This window comes from Falco peregrinus, chromosome 6 (assembly GCF_023634155.1).
Source record: "Falco peregrinus isolate bFalPer1 chromosome 6, bFalPer1.pri, whole genome shotgun sequence".
Taxonomy (NCBI): domain Eukaryota; kingdom Metazoa; phylum Chordata; class Aves; order Falconiformes; family Falconidae; genus Falco; species Falco peregrinus.
This window is the reverse complement of record NC_073726.1, coordinates 67,557,862-67,579,366: the sequence shown is the minus strand read 5'-3', so window position 1 is coordinate 67,579,366 and position 21,505 is coordinate 67,557,862. Positions and strand designations below refer to the sequence as shown.

The following is a 21,505-nucleotide window of genomic DNA, read 5'->3' as shown; positions in this document are numbered from 1 at the left end:
GTTAGGCAGAGTAGAAGAGTCTCCTTGCAATTGAAATGGATTGGAAGTGGTTTAGAAGCAGTTGCTTTTATCAAAGCAGAAATGTGTTCCCCTTTGGTTCTTTGTTTTTCCTGTCATTCCCTCTTTAACATAGTGGTAGTAACAATGCAGTTGAAAAGAGGCCACAGGAAGCAGGTCTGGGTTTCCTCCAGAGGTGTGATGGACAAAGGAGGTGGCCAGTGACAGGACCTGAGTGATGTCCTCAGTCCCTTGGAAGAGGCTTGGCCAGATCCCTGCTGAAACAAGCTGGTAGCTCATGTGCAGTGCTGCTTCTGCTTAGAGATACCAGGTGGGTAATGTGTTTCCAGGTACGTACCACTTCAACAGCAAGAGTTCAGTGTTCCTAAAATCAGGATGCCTGTTGTAGGTGACTCCTCTACAAGGTAGCTAATAAATGAGTCTTCGATGAAAAGTTTTTCATTAGACATGCGCTTCTCCATGCTGCCATTGAATAATGGGCCATATATGATTTATTTAAAGAACTGTGTGCTCATGTTTATCTGAGGAGACCCTTATTGTTGACTTGAGGATGCACTAAATCCTTGAATGGGTGAAATAGGGAGTGTGCTAGTTGTCCAGGCATGAGATATGTTCATGTTGTTAACTTGAAGATATACTAGGTCCTTGAATGGGAGTGTGCTAATTGTCCAGGCACAAGATATGTTAATATTTTAACTCGAAGATACACTAAATCCTTGAATGGGAGTGTGCTAGGTGTCCAGGCACAAGATATGTTAATGTTAACTTGAAGATGTACTAGGTCCTTGAACGGGAATGTGCTATTGTCCAGGTGTGAGATATGTTAATGAGTTCCCGGAAAGTTAATGAATAGACACGAGTGGCTTGTATAAAGAGGGGGCTGAAAGGTTCCCTCGGGGTGCATGACTTTGGTGGAGCGATCCCCCATGCTAACCTCCGATCCCCCCATGCTAACCTCCGCTCACTCAAATATTGGTGACTTGATTCTTTAAACCACCATTTATAAGATTTTTATGTTGGAAATGTCTCCAGCTACACAAGTTGCGAGTAAGAACCGTCCAGTTTTTAGTGGTTGTTAAAACAATCTGGTCTAATTTCCTGGGTAATGCAAGACAGAAACCCTCACTCTATGCTGAGCACATAATCTCAGTCTGAATAGTAGCACATCTTATGATGGTATCACAAGATGAAATCTCGCTGCTTTTTCTGTGCTTACTTTCAGTGCTTTTTGTCCTGAGAAGCCTAGGCCATCAGGGCTTTCAATAAATGGCTTGATTCTTCTACAGAAAATACTTTGTCATCTTACCCCGACCTTGACAAAACCCCAGACTTTCTTCTACAGCTTTTAACTTCAGTGAAATACCAAAGTCTCTGCTTTTATTTCCAAACATACCTATTCTTTGTCACCAAGGGTTGCTGTGTGCTGTCATTCTAATATTATTTGTATTCTGTGCTGTATTGCCAGGGTCAGCAATGAAGCATGGTTATCTTGGGATCTAATGAAATAGTTTCCTGCCTCCTGTAATTCTCCCAGTGGCTCAGACATTTAACCTTTTGACCCATTGGGACTAGCCTCCTAATAAATATACTGCTATGATAGCAGAGCTATCTCAATTGTTTGCTGTATTTCCAAGAAGTCAAATATTTTAAACATTTTAACATTTTTTACTTCTTCCATGTGATGTCTTTTTTCAACACAGCTCAATAAACCTGGTTTGTGTTGAGTCTTACATAATATCCATGTGAATTTCAAAGTGATAAATTAAAACGTGCTGGGTAATGTTTGGAAGAAATTTTAAAGACAATAATTCAAATATTTTCTCTTATACTACATTATTTATGGTTTTTTTCTTTACCTTTATTACTTCTGTCATTGGCAGCTGTATTTAATCAGGACAATATAAGCAGCAGACCTTAGGCTAGGTATGACTATGATGAGGTTCCTGTTACTTGATTCCTCTCACTTTATTACTGTTCCTGTGATCTCTCTGGGCACAGTTCCAGCACGTGCCTGTGTTTCTCAGCTGCAGGATGCCGTGCCACACATGGCTGGCCCAGCTGAGCTGCGGTGCTGCCCCTGCTGAACAGACCTTCATAAAATTGCTCAGAGCATGTTAGCAAAAATAGATTGAGTAGCCCTGAAAAAAAAACTATGAGCTGCTATTTCCAAAGCAGCCTAAGGGTTTTGGACAGCATTTTAAATAAAAAAATCCATCTCCATTTCCTGGAGTGTTCTGAAATCATCACCACTGGTGTGCAATTAGGTGTCTGTGCACATAAATACACAATACAGTGTCTTGGTGTTATTTGTGTAATAAACAGCAGAGTCACAATGAGGTAAGCTGATCTTTTTTTTTTTTTTACTTTGAACTCTCTCCTAATCGATTTCTTTTAAAAGATACAGCATTATAAATCTGTGGGTTCTGTGTATTGCCAGCCTTTTCTAATTTGCATTGGGGAAGAGATGTATAGTAGCACAATACTAAAACTTACTAAAAATACTTAATTCCGTTCTCCTTTCCCTGATATTTCCTTCCAAGCCATGCTTTATGAAATCTTGTCACACTTCCCAGTGATGTGTTAGCAGTTTTTGCAAGTTTGCAGTTCATCCTGTAAAGGGAAACCAATGCCTGAGAAACTCTTGGAGGTGCCTTGGATTCACAGACTCAGATGGCCTTTTGTGCAAAAGGGACTCCTGCCACGCAAGGCCAGCTCAGAAACCAGTGCTGTGGGACAACGCGGTATGGAGATGACTGATGAGCTTTCTACAGGGGTAGCCTGGGTTGGCTTGACCAGTGTTGGGTTGGGTGAAGAAAATCCTGCTGGCTCTTGCAGACCTTTTTGGCTTTACTGTGCCATCTGGGGGCATCACTCAACTTGGGTGCAAGACCATGTTTCCTGGAGCTTTGGAACCCGGCCGTTGTTTAACTAGCAAGCCTGTGGGAAACCTGAAGTGCTGAGAAATGTAATGCAGAGTAGTCTGGCTGGAACTGCAGTGGTCAGGCCAGGTCTGGCAGGGCTCGTTCATTCTGGTTCACTACTGCCCACATCCTGTCCTGGCTGACGGTCCTGAGCCCTGTGGGAATTGTCTTCTCTGCCTTCCTAGGGACCCTGGTTAATGGGGCACTGCACAGCTGCATAGAGGGTGTCAGTGTTGCTATACACACAACTGTACTTAAAAGATTTTCAAAAGTATGTTGAGAAGCACACGTCCTTCCAGTTTCCTAGGGTCATTTGGGTGAGGTGGCTTTTGTTTGTTCTGTGATGTCCCTCTTTAGGTACGCAGAGACTTGAAAGTGGTGAAGTCTGGCTTAAACATCAAGTGGTGAAGTCTGGCTTAAACATCATCTGCATAGACTTTATATGGGGTCACCGCTGCCTTTAAAAGGCTGGCTTGCAGATTCCCAACAGTGAAGGTAGCTATAACTATGTTTTGGCACAAAGGAATATCTATGAATTCACTGCGAAAGAATTATGTTGTTTGATGACACTATCTTTTTCACTTTGTGTATCTCTTTCTGTTGGTGTGTTTCCTACAAATGCACTCCTAGATGTGCTGCAGGTCAGAGGTCTGGTGGGTATGCAGGCTCTAAAAAAAAAAAAAAAAAAAAAAGAAACCGTCAACCCCCTCAGGAGTTCCCTCCAAGTGGGACTCAATGGGGATCTCTCTGTCCCCTTCTAATGTTTAATTATTTCAATTAACTGATGTATCTTCCTGATGTGGATTTGTCTGATGCTCTCCAAAGGTTCCTTGTCTGTAAAGCAATGAATGGAAAACCAGCATCCCTATAGGCAGCTTCATCGTATCTGTCAGATATCATGTTGTGAAAGTATTTTTTTTTAACCTAATGAATAATCAAATGTAGATTAGGAATGCTCTTCTAGTAATGGAAATGTTTCGTAGCACAGAGTATGAGAGGGTGACAATAAATGGAAACTGCTTATGACAACTTGTTTTGCACTGAGGAGGTCCTGGTTCCTTTGGGATCTTGGTAAGAAAGGCACCCAATGCTTGAAGCTGGTTAATTAAAGTATTCAGTAAAGGATGGAAATTATAGAGAGAGTGATAGCAATCTTGCATCCCTCTGGATGCTGGGACCTCACCTGCTGTGGCATTGGATGAGCCTTGGGTGGCCCACAGCACACATCATCGTTTCCATCCATGGTGAGTGTCACCAGCCTTTTCTGTCCACCTGGTACTCCTGTAGGGTCTTGATCACAATACTTTTTTGTCAATCACTGATAGCAGTCAAGTCTGGAAGACAGATGTTTGAAAAGTCCCCTGGCTAATATACTATGCTGTCTTATAGCATTGTACAGGTGCACATAATATTTCAAGGACACGAAAATGCTCTATACATATACTTAGAAATGAGTATATGTCGTGTATATATAAACATTGATTATCTATGCATTGATCATGTGTACACAGATTAATTATACTATTGTGTACAGCAGTCACGTGGTATCTGTGATATGGAAGCATGTGCTGGAGAAGTGGTTGTGGCTACTCTGTCAGGGCTGGTTGGTATCACAGGCTACCCAGAGCACACCTGCACGTGTGAGAAGGGAGCAAGGGTGTTGGTCACAGACTCTTTGTACCACAGTCTTCCAGCTGCACCACTAGGACATTGAAGGATGAATAGAAGCTTGGGTTTTGCAATGTATGCCTTTAGGAAAATTCCAGCTGTTTTAGATTCATTTGCCCAGTGATGCCAGTGTAGCTCCGGTAATATGAAGAGATATTGTAATGAGTTGTTAATGTTGGAGAGGTATACTTTAAAAAACAAACAAACAAAAAACCATCTCCAAAGCAAGGCAAATTCTTAGCGCTTCTGGAGACCTTATGGAAGGGGTAGGTAATACTCATTTTACAGAGTCACTAAGATACCTGACATCTACCCATCTGCGCTCGTTCTGTTATAGATTTCATTCCCTCATGCTCTCATATGCACATACTTTCAGGAACTGAGACATGTATGTATACACAAGTAGTGTCAGGACCATTTGTGTGACGTGGGACAGGGGTTATCAGATGCTCATCATGTGTTTTGAGTTTTATTGACTGGCAATGACAGACTGGTTTTTGATTGTATGCATTAGCAGTGGGTGATGGTTTTGATATTGTGCCTCATGTTTTGTTTCATTCTTCCACAAAAATCCTGAATTTCACAGTTCTCTTTTTCCTTATGGATATATTATGGCTCCAGTCCTGTTGTTCATTATCTTGACATCTTATGTTTAGGTCAATGTGATCAGCCTTTTCTTTTTACATGAAATGTAAAAGTTGTAGGCAGGTGGCTGTGGGTCTCTTCTCCTAGATAACAAGCAACAGGACAAGAGGAAACAGCCTGAAGTTACACCAGGTAGGTGGTGGAATCACCATCCCTGGCAGTGTTTTTTTTTAAAAAAAAAAAAAAAGGGAAAAAAAAGGGGGGCATAGATGCAGTGCTTAGGGACATGGTTTAGCAATGGATTTGGCAGTTCTGGGTTAATGTCAGACTTGCTTTCAAAGGTCTTTTCCAACCAAAATGGTTCTATGATTCTATGGTATGTGGCACTCTGTAGCAAGTAACTGCTAACTTTCCCTTTAACCCCTATTCTGCTTTTTCTTATGGTGTCCACGTGAGCACACACAAACACGTATCTTCTTTTGTACTTCATTCATACCGATTTTAACTTTTGTTTTAAATCTCTTCAGAAGAGTAGGAAATCATTCATCTTAATCATTTGTGGAAGGCATTGATATTTGCATTCTGACCTTTCAACTGTGCAAATGGCCATCTGACTCATTGGAATACATTCCTTTACAGTTTGCTAAGTATCAAGTTCAGAGACGTGTGAAAGCTTCCTTTCTGGAAAAGAAAAGGAAAGCTCTGCCATCCGGTGCTGTGACAGATTTAGCTTGCTAGCTAAGCACTCCCTCGCTGGCTGCTGACTGGGGTGTTCTCCTGTCTGTGTCGCTGACCCTCTGCTCTGTGGCAGCACAGGCATCGCTCCCGTGGGCAGGTGTCAAGGGAGAAAAGAAGACTTTCCGTTCCATGAAAACTGCTGTTGTGAGAAGGAAAACTCCAAAGGGAAGATTTTGATGATGATGGTGAAGTAGTTTGAAAGCATCTGTGAAAACAGGACCACTTCTGAAAGAGCTGATATTGACAGGTTTTGCTGATTTTCAAGTTAGTTGTTTTTTGCAATTTTTTTGCAAAGCAAACTCTTTGCAATTTGCTTGCATTTCCACATGAGCAAATATAGTGAATCAGGAGCCAAAATGCAGTATGTTGTCCAGAAATAAATACCCAGGGGTAAAATCTGGGCTTCACTGAAGCCAATGAAAACTCTGGTTATTTTCTCAGTAGAACTAGATAAGTCATGGGTGTTTAATTTGCATATGCTTATGCAATTATTTTACAGTCTGGAAGATGGGTCACCCTGAGACAAAGCTGCTGACAAAGCAAAAGCATATTATCCTCTTAAACTTGTTATTCTTTGCTTACTGGGAAACAACTTCAAAAATAGGAGTTTTCATAATCCGGCAAGTGTTATGTATTTAACACCGTCAGAGAACAAGGCTGAGAACTACTTAAGATTCTTATTGAGGCAAGACGGGCCCATCCTATAAACATGCCCGCAACCCTGGCTGTTGCTTGCGGATTCCTGATTTCATTGGTTTGCATGTGGCTTTCAAATCCCATCCTCACTGCAGTTGCCTTCCTCTTCTGTTTTCATGCAGTAGAAGGCAAGCAGTGCTAGGGACAGCTGAGTCCTTAGGGAAGAGCACTGGAAGAGCTGTGCCTGAACAAATGGCTTAGATTGCAAATTTCTTGCTTATAAAGTTAAATCTTGTTTGCACTGTTGCTTTTTGCTTATGTTGGGGTGACATGTGGGACCCTGATCAATCTGGAGCCCTGCTCAGCACGGGGCATGGTCTGCCACCTTCCATTTATCATCAGGTTGGCTTAAGACAGACGTGTTTGGTGTGAATTCAGTAGTACTTGGGAGCGCCAGGCCTTCTACCTTTTCACACATCCTCATATGTCAGACAAGTCCCCCTTCTCATTAGCTGATCTGCTGGTCAGCAGCATACACCAAACTCCTTTTGTCACTGTCTTTGGTTGAATAAATGAGCAGGTTTTTTTGTTGGGTGTTTTGGGCATTTTTTTTCTTAGCCTGTACAAAATGAATTAAAGCTCCCTAAGGATTACAGTGGGGGCAATTTATGGCAATCCCATTCTTCAAGTCTTACTTTTTTTTGTATTAAGTAGGCAAGCTGTTGTTACTGTAACGTGATTATCACTACCACCATATGCCTTAAAATCTCACTTGCTCTGGAGGCATGAGATTATCTAACACTTGCAGTAAGCATCCAGCTGCAATAGCATTGTATGAAACAGCAGTGTATGCTGCATTGATCAACGCTAATGGAAGCATAAAGTTCCCCATGGTAAATCTGTGGCTAGAAACACTCTAATTAAACCTTCCTTTGAAAATAAATGAGAGGTCTGTAATTTTGGCCTCTTCTTCTGAAGGGCATGCTTTTATTTAGAGATTTTTCCAACTTAAATTTTTAGAAAGCTTTATAAATGCCCAGAGCAGCAGAAGTCTCTGAATCGTCTTTCTTTTTCCTTTTAAACCATTGGTTTACAAATTATTTTTCTAAAAGCTAATCTGTGCCCCACCTGCCTCCCCAAAACTTAAATACTTCAGCTCTAGGGACTGGAATGCAGAGCTCTTTCCTTGCACTCTGTTTGTCCAAGCTACTCATGCTAAGCCCAACCCTGGATGCCACGTGCCATGGTGACGTTGTCATGTGTGGTCACAAGGAGGGAGTCTGTTCTTATTAACCACCTAGGCAGTAGGCAGAACTGCTGTGCTGACAATTCACATAAAGAACTGCAGAGAACAGAAATATAAGTGATGACAGACAAATTAAGACTGTAAACCTAATAAGCATGACTACTTTAGCGGGGTATACAAGGAACATGTATTCTGTAAGTATAGTTGTTTGTGGATTTTAGCAGTTTAGAAGATCTTTTACTGCCCTGGCTGCGACAAACCTGAGTTACCTCTTGTCTAGTTACTATGACTTTGGCTCAGACTGAGCCCCTTGGGGACTGATTTTTATGACTTGAAATCAGCTCTCCTGGTGTTGACATTTCCTGTGTCTATGTGTCATTTAAATAATCAGATTTGTTTATTACGGTAAAACCATAATGATCTTGCTTTTGGTTGTCTTCAGTTTTAGACTGGTGTTGAAGATACCTAAGAAAATGGCCAACCATGAGTCATAGCTCTTTCAACTGCTCGGTCCATGAGAAGTGTGGTTTAGTTTGGAAGGTGTTCCTGAAGATGACCTTGTCTATCCCCTGCTTAAAGCTCGGTCAGGTGTTGCTCAGGGTCTTGTTCCAGACGAGTTTTGAAATTCTCCAAGGATGGAGAACACGCAGCCACTCTGGGCACTTCTTTTGGTGCTGTGCTACTATCGGCATGAATTCCCCTTTGTCTTGTGGGACTTTCCTCTGTTTCAGGTTGTGACTCTCGCCTCCTGCCCTTTCTCTGTGCACCTCTGAGAAGGGTTGGGCTCTGTCTTTTCTATCCCTCTCCAGACAACAGAAAAATGCGAGTAGGTCTCCCTTTCCTTAACCTTTCCCACTTGTGCTGAACAAACCCAGTTCCTTCAGCCTCTCCTTGTATGCCATGTGCTCCAGATCCCCAAACATCTTAGCCTTTGACCTACCTTAATCCAGGTAGTAAAGCATGTACTTCAGCATGAGAAGCCTCAGGCTCCAAGCATCAGTGAACATTGGGATTAATCCAAAAGTCAGTTCTCGCTCCAGCTGAGGTCAGTTGTAGACATATAGAGGTTTCTTCTCTAGGAAACCTTTCAGGCACCCCCAGCAATGAAATTCTCTTTGCCTTCCTGACCACTGCTGCTCCTGGGCTGCTTGTTTTGCAGGGCTATTGACAATGAGCCTTAAATAGGGCCCGTTGCCATGCCTGTAGAGTTAGGTCCGCTCCTATTCCTATGTGTTGCTTTGCATTTAACAGTGTGCTTTTAACTTACTAGTTGATCACTCAGGAGTGCCAGAGCCTTCTGCAGCTCTTTGGTCAGCTTTGGCTCTTACTTCCCTGAGCAGCCTGCTGCTGGATGGCCCTGTAGCATGAACCACTGTGCGTGCTGGGAGTAGATCTCCTGGAAAGCCCATCTGAATGCAGTTAGCTCTGCCGGGCGGTATGCTTGGGTCATTACCAGCAGGATAATGAAGAACTAGTCACAGCCAGTTCAGTATTTTCCAAATGGAGCTGTTATGCTCAGCCTGTTGAGGAGAGGGGAAAGGCACCAAAAGAGATGGCTGCTTTTTGAGAGACAAATAAACCCCCTCTCTATGCCAGTTTCATTTACAAAAACTATAGAAACCTGTCTCTTGAGAGGTTCATGAAAAGGTTCAGAGAGGATTGAAATTTGTTGGGAAAAGTAGCATTATGAGGATTGGGGTGTTGGTGTTTTGCCTCTGAGCATGCTGACAGTAGCGAGTTCTCTTCTTCCCCTGCATTTGGGGACCCCATCTAGCTGTGACTCATTGAGGCAGACAAGCCATAAGGGCGTATTTTGAAAAAGCTTGAGAAACACAAAGAAGGGTAGAGCAAGGCTTTGTGCTTGTCTCTAAATATCCATTCAAGGATAAGATACTGCTGCTTTAATTATTTGAGACTTTCCTGTGGATCCAAATAATACCTCAAAGGAGATAGGGGTTTTTTTTCCTTCTCTGAAAATGTGAAGAGCAGAAATGCCCTAAACTTTAGCTTTTAGTTCTTTTGTTTGTATGACAAAGTATTCTGAGCATAACAACTTCTGCCCAAGGGTGACATTTTACAGCCCTTTGAAGACAAGATTGTACCTGTAGTATTTGTTTTCTCATTCAAGAGGAGGAGTTTCCTGTTCTTAGAGAAGAAAATCTTTCATTTTGCTGCTTGGCAAAGACACTGCCACTTACCATGGAATACATAGGTTTAGATCCCTCCTTTTTTTAATGGAATGAAAATAGTACAAAACATTAAAAGTTTATCTAAACAAAATAGAGATGTTCTGTTGCTTCCATGATATACGTAAATACATCTAAGTTGTTTGCAGCAGAGGAATACTATTTCCTTCTAAATTTGAGACCAAACGTCAAAATCTCTCCTAAAGCGAGGCACAGCTAGTTTAAAGCTTTCGGGTGATTCAGTAAGCGGGTAACCTACAGGTGTATAAGTAGCTTTGTTCTTCAGGGATGGTGTGGGAAAATAACAATATTTTTTTTGAAGTTGTATGAACGTACTTGAAAGTTGGCACAAACTTAATATTATTACAATAAAATTACAGTTTTCCATTCATTTTTTTAATCTGTATCGAGACACACTCCTTGCATCTGCAGCAGACACTGATACAAGATTTCTCTGCTGGTTTTTTTACTTTAAGGTGCAAAGAGCATTATCTTCTAAGGAGCAGCTTTTCCTTTCCTTGCTCCATCCAGCTTCACTGATTGGTGTGCATCTGTATCTAGGACATGGTTGTGTCCCTACTCCTTATTTCCTCCCTTCTCTTCTAGAAGAGGCATTCTGGGCATGCAGCCTCTGCTTCCTTATATGCTGCTCTGGGATAGTCCTAACTTGCTGTGATAAGATTCTTTGCTTCCTTACCTTTGTTGTGCTTTTGCAGCTGCAAATAATCTTTCCCTACGCAATACTGATTGAAACTTGAAGCAAAAGTAGTAGCAGCAATATAAAAGGCAGTTGGTGTACTTCATGGGTTGTTTGCATTGTTCAACATGACTTTGCTTAGACCACTCCTAAAATGTGCTATAATCGTGGTCTTGCTATGGAATGTGAGTTTATATACGGGGAGCTAATCTGAAATTAGAATAGAAATATCTGAAAATAGAAAAAAAAAATAGAATGCCCTGGCAAGCTAACAACTTTTTAAAGAACTGGATTTTGGCACACATTCTTTGCAGCTTTATTCAAGCAGGCACAGGAGAAGGAATTGAAGTTCTCTCTGCCATTTCATAGCTAGACAAACAGAAAAAAGAATCAGTCAGAAAAGTGGAAAAAAAAAAGGAAAAAAGAATAAACTATCATGTTTCAGTTAAACATGGGATTTTGCTGTTTACTGCAAAGGTAACACAGCCTTCAAGGAAGACATGATCTATCTTGTACGTAGACATATTTTGATTTAAAAAAAAAAAATAATCAATCTTTGAGTCTTCCATTTTTGTTCCGCTAGTGCTTCTTTTGGCTTTAATTAGAATTTTGTAATAGCTGGAGGTTGGCCTGACAATAGTGCAAACTCATACAAGCACCAATATAGACATCAACGCAAATTTTTTAAGCCACCTTATGTTTCATTAATAATGTGTGAATTATTTTGTTTATAGAAATAATTTAATTATTGGCCATATTAATTTTGAACAAAGCTGCTTTAAAATTACCAGCACGAGCCTAATTAGTTGTGTTGTAGATAAGTGGTGCTCTTTGTTACAGGCTTCCCCTTTCTAGTGTTTTCTGTGCCTGGAGGGAATGCTCAGGATGGGGAATTTAAATCCTCATCTAGAGTGCTGTTAAAGGCAATTAAATGGAAATTCTTGTTCGCTCTCCCTTTTACTGGATTGCTGATGAACAATGGAGGTTATTATAGAACGTTCATTTTCATAGTTGTGTTTTCTTCTTTTGCTCTTTAAATATTTCCTAACTGTCACATTTAGGAATATTTTTGTTCCTTAATTATAAAAAAGCAGCATGGTTGCCTAAGGCCTGACGCCGTGGCATATTGATTGAAATCAGCACAGCGTGCACTGGGACTGCAGAAGCACGGCAGTGCCTGTAGCTGAGTTGAATGTAAATGCTTGTTTCCCCCAATACTTTCTGAAGGTTTTGCTGATTAGCATCTGATATATGAATTTCAACAGACCTGTAGACACTGTAGAGATCTTCTGAGAACAAACAGAAGATGTCCACACTGTGCACACCTTTATCCAAACTTCCCTGGGGAAAATACTGGATTGTTGACATTTGTTCAACTGTTCTGCATCTATAAACAGTGGTGGTATTACTTATGTTTTCCATGTATCTGATCTCCTCAGTATTTCTGGCATGGATAAAACCTCCAGCATGTTGGCTTGTAAGGTTTTTTTGCAAGTTAAATCCTTCATGCAGATATTAACTTAACATGACGACCATTGTAGCAGCATTTACATTATTATTTAATTGAGTTGATTAAGCTGATATTTGGAAATAAATGCTTTTTGCCTTTGGAGGTAATAAAATAGCTTCTTCAGGTAAGATTTATGGATTTATCATAGTTGCCTACCTGTACTGTGCTCATGACTATAGTGTATTGTGTCTCAGATCATGAATGGGTGTATCGTTAACAGTCCTTTCCACTGTGTAGCAGTTACTGTCCTCTAAATTTTTTCAAATGTGAAGTTGAGGAACAATTTATTTAAGGCCATATCAAGTGTTGGTAGCAAAGCATGAATTGAAAACAACTGTTCTTTAAAGTTCAACTTCCATCATTTAAGAAAAAAGGAAACCCCAGTTTGTCAGCTTGCTTCAAACAGCGTTCAAAACATTAAAGAGTTTTTTTTCTCCAGGATGGGGCATATGAAGTAAAACGCATGTTGTTACATTAAAAAAAGAAAAAAAACCCCAAAGACACACAAACACAAAATCCTATTCATGTTGTGTGGCATGGAGCATAAAACTGATCATCTTGAGTCTGGAAATTATGAAATGACCAGTGTTTAGACAGTTGCTTGGGTACAACAGAATTTTGATCCGTTATCTCATATACCTTTTGACTGGGGAACTGGTTAAGTCTAGGAACCTTGTTTGCTGTCTGAGCTGAAAAAGGAATTGGTGATGGGACTGAGCATCTTTTATCATTTGCCTCTCTGTAGGAGAGTTCAGCATCCTGCTTTCACAAACACAGGAGGACTCAGACAAATGGGACATTTGTGTAGCTGTAAAACCACAAGCTGTTTTCAGCTACCCTGTCAACCCAGAAGTTCATGGTCTTGTTTTCTTGCTGGTGTGCCCATGCTGATTCAGGCTGTGTTCTTAATCTGGTTTTGAGTTTTCAGTCTGCTTCCCTGTACGGACTGTCCTTCTTGCATGCACTATCCACATGTTACCTATTAATTTTTTTTCTTCTGTCATCATTAAGCATGCATTTGTCTGTATTTTGTTGCAATGTGCCTATTATTCACATTTGAAGACTTCAATCACTTCAGTACTGGGTTCCAAAAGGAAATCTATTGACGCCTCTCTGCTGTCTTTAATGAACATCAGGAGATCATGTCAACTACATAAAGATTTAGTCTAAATTATAAATTAATTTTAGAGGCATAAAACTTTCCCACTTTGTAAAAAAACAGATATAATTGGACCCTACCAGTCACTTCTGCAAGGGTGTTTTGTTTGCTGTTGCACTGCAACGCTGCCAGGAAACACCAGTTGAGTTTAGGCTTGGTGGTACCTCCTGTGTGCTTCAAGAATAAAATACAGTCTTTGTCCAAGACCCTGGACAATCTGTGTGCTCCAAGTGTGAGGGAGCAGGGAATGGCAAACAGCCGAGTGATGAGAACCAAACCCTGGATCTGTAAGGAAGGCCATGGAGAGAGAGACTCGGAGTTAGGCTGAATGCTGGCTTGGATTTACTAGCAAAGAAAATGCTATGTGCAGGTTGATTTCAAAAGCATTCAGGTAAGCAGGGTGTGAAAGACTGGAGGCAAGCTAAGCAAACAATGTGTCTAATTGGAGCCACATCACATTGTAGGGGAAGGGGAGAGTTTTGTACCAGCTGGTGTTGAGGGAAGGGCTAGGGCCCGCTCAACTGCTCAGGTTTGCCTACAGGGGATTTATTCACAGACCTGTGCCTGCCACAGATTCCTCCTTAGCAGAAAAATGTCAGAGAATCCTGAGCCTTGGTCAATGAATCGTGAAAGGGGGGGGGGGGGGGGGGGGAGGGGGGGCGGAAATTAAAGTAGTAAGCTTTAAAAAAAACAAACCCCCACCTCTTATCTGAGAGAGACAGATCTGCAAGTGGCTGAGGGAATACTTGGTGATCAGTGGGCATTCAAGCTATGCCACAAAATAAAATCTGTCCCTGGCATTAACTCCAGTTATGCATCTCTAGCACAGATTTTTGTCTCTGGTGCCATACTGACAATTGCCTGGGAAATATACTACCCTCTTGGATAATCCCAAACTGGTTTCCCTGATTTTGTAGGTATGTGGAGGTAACTAATACATAATACATTTTGCTTTGCAGCAAGTTAGCAGCTGCAATAGATAATAATTTCAACAGGTTCAGTGCTGTTGCATTATGCATCGGAAAAACTACATTAAGTGTCAAAGCCATAAAGGTAGGCTGCCTGCTCATCCTGATAGCAGTCAGGTAATTTTTTATTGCCTATTAATCATCACAGACTAGAAGACTGGATTTCTATGTTAATGCTGGAGAATTCCTGCCCCAGGAGGTGGTATAGTAACAATAAGACTCAAACATAGAAATAGTATCCTTCATCACCTACTTGTGTTTTCAGTTGTTCTTTTGCATATGTGCCGCTTTCTACACCTAAATCAGACATTTAGCTTCTCTTTTTCCCTTTTTTCTTTTAAGTGCTAAATACAATTTTAATTTTACAGACATCATTTCATGTTACTTGCACATTAGCTTGCTATTGCTGTTTATATATATTTGTCATATAAATATTCTTGCATATGTTGCTTGGAACAGTCATGTTTATCTATTGCTTTTTTACAAATCCGTGCCTCTTGTATTAACTGCATTATTTCTTTCATACTGGTTTGCTTCTGACACTGGAATTTCTATCTGGGGTTCTTTGAGTGGCAAATGGCCTTTTCCTCAAAAGTTATGCCTTTCTCCATAATCAGACTGACCTCGTGTGCCCACTGTTGCCATCCTTTATCATGTGCTCAAACAGGTACTCATCATTATTTTATCATTCTCAAAGTCTGAATTCTAAGACACACTTAAAACGTCTTGGTACTGTTATACAATTCTCAGGTCTTAGAATATATACAACATATAATGGCATCTTGTTGCTCAGCCTTTATGACAAATTTACAAAAGAAGAATCTCCTAACTCAGTCAAGAGCATCCTTTCAAGCAAAGTCTTGAGAGAAGTGATGGGACTAGGATACAGTGAAATTCAGACTGGTCGCGGTTAGGACAGTCTTCGTCAAAACAGTAAATGTATCTCAGTCTTTGTAGCTGATGTAAGATATTGTGCATAGCCTAGGAGGGTTTTTTTTCAAGGCAGTAGAAGCCATAAAGGGCTATATAGCCCCCTCTGAGTCCCAACTTGAACTGGGAAGATGATGTGCTTTGTCAGAAAAGTTCTTCAGTGTGATTGCTGAAACTAAGAGCTGCCAAGGGACCAGCAGTGATTTCTAGGCTTTTATAATGAGTAGCCATACCAAGCAAGGCAGCACCATACTGAAAAGAAATGTGGTAACTAATACATCTGCAAGACATGCTACGGCACCCATCCAAAATACTATCATAGAAGCAACACAAGTGAATGAATTGGCTGCTCTTCTTGCAGTTACAGCCACAGTGCTTTGCTTCTGCAGTTACTTCTTCATGGCTAGGTCAGAGAACTCCATAGCATGTGTTGAGGTTCTTGTCCTAATCTAGTTGAAAAGATGGAATAGCATGGGAGAAGCCTAGCTCTGCTTTTGCCATCCTGGCATCACCTGTGGTTTGGGGAGAAGCTGGTTTGGTACTAATACAGGTGACAGTACTTCTAAGCAGCAACAGCATCTGTCCAGGAGCCAAACTATGTATCTCCAGTATAAGTATCTGACCACAATATCAGTACCCTCTTCAATGGTGAACACAGAACATCTGCTCTGCATTTGCATGGTACTTCTTCCTCTCCCTTGGTGTCACACAGTGTCAAAGGAAAGCTATTTGCCCCATCAGACTTCCACAGCAGGCTGGTATTTTCCCATCTACAATACCCTAAGATATGTTCAGCAGACCAGTTTGTATCCAACATTTGACCCAAATGCAAGTGAACTTTCTTTGGTTTGTGATCCAGGTTGCCGCCTTCTCATGTTTTGAGCTTCATCTGCTTTTTCCTTGCATACCCAATGCCAACTGCATCCAGGTCTCACATGGGAATGCCTCTGTGCCAAATGCTCCTCCAGTTTGTATCTCATCCGTTGCTGGCTTTCACTATTAAGGATTTCTCAGCTCCTGGGGACCTTTTGACTCTTTACTGTCCAACACGTTCAGGAGGTAATTGTGAAGGTTGAAGTGGGCTGTTCCAGCTCTCCCAGGCTGCAGCCCATTCGTGCTGTTGGCTGAGCGTGGTGTTTGTGTGAAGCAGTGGTGTGAGGCATATTGTCACGTCCAGGCCTGGAATCCGGTAAAGGTTGGAAGATAATGGTTTCACCTGTTACAGTTAGTTGACCTGGAAAGTTTTTCAGGGTCTAACTTTTGCTACTGTAGGGATTGCTTCAGTGAAATCAGTGAGCACAGTTAATGGAAAAAATAATATATCATAGCAAGGTTATAAGGTTTTATAAATAAGTAAACATATTAAGCAAATTATTAAAACATAATATCAAAATAGAACAAATATTTGGCTACCAGCTGAAAAATATTAATATATAGCTTAATTTAAAAGTGATTCATCTCATAGAAGGCCTTAAGTGAGTGTGTCTTGAAGGTTTAAGCTTTTTGGTGTTCTATACAGACCATGAAATATAGGACTTTTGGGCTTGCTTTTTAATTAAAAGATTTCTTGTGTTCCTCTCCTTATTTCATGGATCTGCATAATTTCCATCAATATAGAAAGAGAACTATGCTTCCTTTCTTTTCTTCCTTTAATTTTTAATGTATTGATAGTAGTTTAAGAAAGAAATTGAATAAGGTTTGAATTGAATGCAATAACGTTCAAATTTGGTTTCATAGGAAAAAACTTTTAAATTATTTTCTCTGACGTTTTCTGTAGTTATAGTTACAGGGAAATGTTAAGTATACAGTAACTTTCTGTTATACTATGTACCCTCCCCAAATTTTATGTTCATGGCTGTTCTCAAACATCACGCATGCCAAAATGCACCTTCAAAGTACGTGTGAGAAAAATACATTATGCACCTGGAAGGGCACTGACACTGTGTGCAGGTATTTACCCATAGCACTTGAACTATTGCTCTCTAGCAGAGAGCGCTCCAGCTCCCATGTCTTCATGAGCTTCTTCGGCCCTGTCAGTCTGACCTGCTGTTCCATTGTGTTCTGATTTCCCCCCCCCCCCCCCCGGATATGCAGTGTTTACATTTGTCTTGTAGGGTCTTTAATAGACTGGCAGTTTTTGCTCAGTCTCAATTTAGGAAGAGTGAGCCATTGGATATAAGTATGGAGAGTAAAATAGTATTTATTAGCAGTGTTCCCGAAACAGTTGTCTTAGATTGATAGATATAGTGACTGAATCGGTGCTTAACAGTTTCATTACATTGAATTTCTTGTTATTTGGAAAATCCTATTTGGCAAGTTGCTGATGCTTGCTATTTCAGTAACTTGAGATCTTTTAAGAAGACAGCTGGGTTAATACATTATTGAATATTTTTAGAATCCTTTAATGCTGAGTTCACAGGATTCTCTAAGTGAAGTAGACTTAAAAGCTAAAAAGTTTTTGAACAGGGTTTTGCTTTGAAGTTTCTAAGGGACTGCTTCAGTTCTAATGCCAGAAAAACTTCGAATGTGTTCTGAAAGGCTATAAATAGTGGCAGTAAAACAATGGATTTCGTTTGGCAAGTAGCTCTTACCGATGAGAAGGCAAAGTAGGCCTCTGCTTACAGTGGGTACAAATGTATACTCTACTTTGGTTTCACAGAACTGCGCAGAGATTAGGATTTTGAGGAGGATAACCCACTGAAAGAACATATATTACCACAACTTACATCTTTCTCTCCTATGTTGGGGGGGAAAAAAATTAAAAATCATGGTCTCTCAAACACTTTCTTTGAATTAAGATATATGAGAGAGCTTTTGCCTGTGTTAGGCTAAATATTCTTAACATTAAAGGCCTTCTTTTGGCTTTTTTCCAGAATTAGAACATGTCATTTTCAACCAAATGTCTGGTTTTAAAGGGAATAATAATAATAATAATACTAAAAAAAAAACCCACCAAAAAAGCAAAACAAGCTTTGCTTTTATCTTACTTTGTATATTTTATTACTCTTCTTATTTATGTGTTATTTTGTGTTACTATTTTTAGGTAATTAAATTATTGCAGGCTTTTCTCTGTCTTTCACAGCTAAATGATACCTTCTTTACTTCTACTGTCATGCCTTGTACTTTGCTTTCTTCCAGGTTGCTTCACAGCTGTCCAAAATAACACCAGAAATTGCCACTGAGAAATACTGCCTTACTAAACTGACCACTCCAAGCTAGTAACAAGAGGAAGAGAATCACTGGAAATTTGCCTATATATTTAGAAACTTATTGAATTACATAAATACTGTTTCTTTTCAGCAGAAGCAGAAAACACTGAGTACAAACGAAATGAAGGGGCTGTCAAACTCTGTTTAGCTTACCAGCACTGTAGGTGGTCACTGCTTGTACTTGGCTCATTTATATTTTTCTCAAGTTATAGGAGCTTTTTTCCATACCATAACATCAGCTTCTGTAATAAAAGATTGTTGCAAATAGAAGGCAATTTGGAATGATTTGTCAGCTATTTATGCTCTTTAAAACAAAACAAACCACACGTTTATTTTGTAGAACTAAAGAAGAAAGGAATTGACGATTTATCAACCGGCCTCCTGCAGGAGAGTTAAATACTGGTGCTAATTAATGGCTAGTTAGCAGAACACCATCTTGATCTCAGTGGAGGTCGCCTGGATAGGGGCCATAAATCCATACTGCAAATGAGAACAGCTTCAAGATGCTTCATTTCAGCTAAATGAGATGGTGGCCCTCAGCTGTTAAGGCAGTATTTATTGGGTCAAAATTTGGGACTCACAGATCTATTTCATTCCCGCTGGCTATGCAGCTGCTCATTATTGTTGATAATTTTTCTAGGGCTTCAGTAGTTTTATACTGTGCACTGTTTTCCTCTTGCAGGCATTTGGACAATCCTTCTCGATTCACCGCAAAGTGGCTGAAGATGGTGAAACACGTGAAGAGACCCTCCTGCAGGAATCTGCATCAAAAGAAGCTTATTACCTTGGGAAGATTTTGGAGATGCAGAATGAGCTGAAGCAGAGCCGAGCGGTGGTCACCAATGTTCAGGCAGAGAATGAGAGACTCACGGCTATTGTTCAAGACTTGAAAGAGGTAAATGGGGGTATGCTGGGAGCAAAGGGCTGAATTTTCTTGGAGTATCATGGATGGCATGGTTCTGAGTCATGAAAATACTACAAGAAGTAAAAATGCTCACCTACCAGTCTGTGATCATCCGAGAATCCACCTGACCTGAAAGGGCTGCAATTTAGAAAGGAAAAAAATATAACTTTAAAGATTATTGTTGAACAACAATAAAACCCCCTACAAATATAATAAGACCTAATTCAGGAAGCTATAATTTCTGAAGCACTCAGCATTTTGCATTGTATTTTATAACACCTATGTATAAGTGGATTTTACATAAGCACATTTTCTGCACACTTCAGATATTCATGCAACTCTTCTCTTTCTCAACATTCACATGATTTCTCAGGTATTCTGGATTAGCAAGAATTTGATGAAGCTTTCACCAGTTTTCTTCTACTCTAAAGCAAAATTCATACGCATGCTCGTATTTAGAAAATGGGCCATAGTAAAGAAGCCAAATGTAGTTGCTGGAAATACGGGACACAGTGGTTATTGATTAATTTAAGTGGAGAATTTAGTAATATTTAAGAACTTGTCTTTTTTTCCCATGAAATCTGGAGTTTTAGACAGAAGGTTTTTTACTATTGTTTCTATATCCCAATTAGTTGACAACTGATATAATTTTTCTAGTTTATTCTTTCTATATTGTTGGTTAGTTTGCACAAGTGATGTAGCAAGGCTCAACACAAGACCATACACAAAAGGAAGGTGACACTTCCCTTCAGCTTTGCTAGCAAATTTTTTCTTGCTCGCTTTCTTAGACTCTTAGACACAAACACCTTAGACTCCTGAAGATGTGTGTGTCCCACCACACTGGCCAGCATTAATTACAGTGAAATGGAGGGTAAGGAATACCGACTATCAAGTTCTCATCACCTGTCCTGGGTTTCTCATAGATTTGTGACTGTGTGTTCATTTCAGACGTGCCTTTTTTGTCCCTAAGGAGATGATGGTTATCAAAAACTTCTGTCTTTTCTGCTCATCCTGCTCCTGTGTGTCCCTGTGTGACACTGCTGATCTATTCATTGCTCTCTAGTATCCTTCCCTGGGTGCTGGCTGTTTTTGCAGTCTGGGAGTCTGAGAAGTTGCACGTGGGTCTACTATGATCTTGATGGCCTGTTCATCGAGGTGCCTTCAATGCACATTTGTCTTTTATCCTTCTGCTATTTCTTCTAGTGCTTTCACACATACATTCATACCTTGTTCATACCAGTCTTCTCCTACAAATTTCCATGGATTCAGTTTTCTAAGCAGAGCAACTATATTCAGTAAGGCAGCGCTTGGAAATAACCCGTCTTCCCTCCTTCCCTACTGTCCAGCTGTGGGAAGAGGTGATCTTGGAAAGTGATTCTTTTGCGTGACTTTAGCAAATTAACAAAGAATATTATGTTTTCTGCAGCTGAGTGGAATGGCATCCTTTTAACCTACAGAAACCCCTGGGGACATGGTCTCCCTGGAACTGGGCCCTTTACTCCCATTGAACATTCTTATTTAATGGTTGCACTGGACTTGCCCATAATACAAATCGGGTTGCAGTAAGAAGTAAATTGATGCTATTTACTCACAAGTTCCAATTCAGATATGTGATTATAACTGCTGTTGTGATGGTTAAAAAAAAAAAAGACCCCCAAACTCCCAAGTTTATATATATTCATCCTAAAATCTTTCTTTTAAAATCTTTGGTTAAAGCCTGCAGGTCCTGATGACCTGGGGTTCAGTCACAAATGAACAACCAGGTTAGAAAATACACGTTTTTGTCTTGGTACTAGATTCTTTCCTCTGGGGTCTCCTTGGGATTCCTTCAAATGCAAATCTCCCTTCCACTGTCTGTCATGATTATTGATCTGTAAGTTATTCAGGAGGCAGTTTCAGTACCTGTCCTCCCTACAATATTGATTGTCCTCATTTCTTTGAAGATAATAGTAACCCCTAGTGTAAGACCAGCTGCAATTATTTCCTATTGTAATACTAAATAGAAACAAGCCCTAGTAGTTAAAAGTGCAATGAAAGGATTTTACTTCAATAAAAATAAGGCTAGTAAACTGATTGTTATTATTAAGATGATGGTGGACCCTGGGTATAAAGTCCATGGCTATGTTGAAC

The 21,505-nt window shown here is 40.3% G+C and overlaps 1 protein-coding gene across 5 annotated transcripts in view; it reads left to right on the top strand.

The window, feature by feature from the left end:
• The window catches only part of BICD1 (BICD cargo adaptor 1), a 190,936-nt gene that overhangs the window by 78,045 nt on the left and 91,386 nt on the right, over positions 1–21,505 (top strand). For all 5 annotated transcript variants that reach the window (XM_027793027.2, XM_055807813.1, XM_027793024.2 and 2 more), the window contains exon 2: positions 19,154–19,366. In XM_027793027.2, coding sequence (XP_027648828.2) covers positions 19,154–19,366 — 213 coding nt within the window. The remainder of the gene's footprint in view (positions 1–19,153; positions 19,367–21,505) is intronic.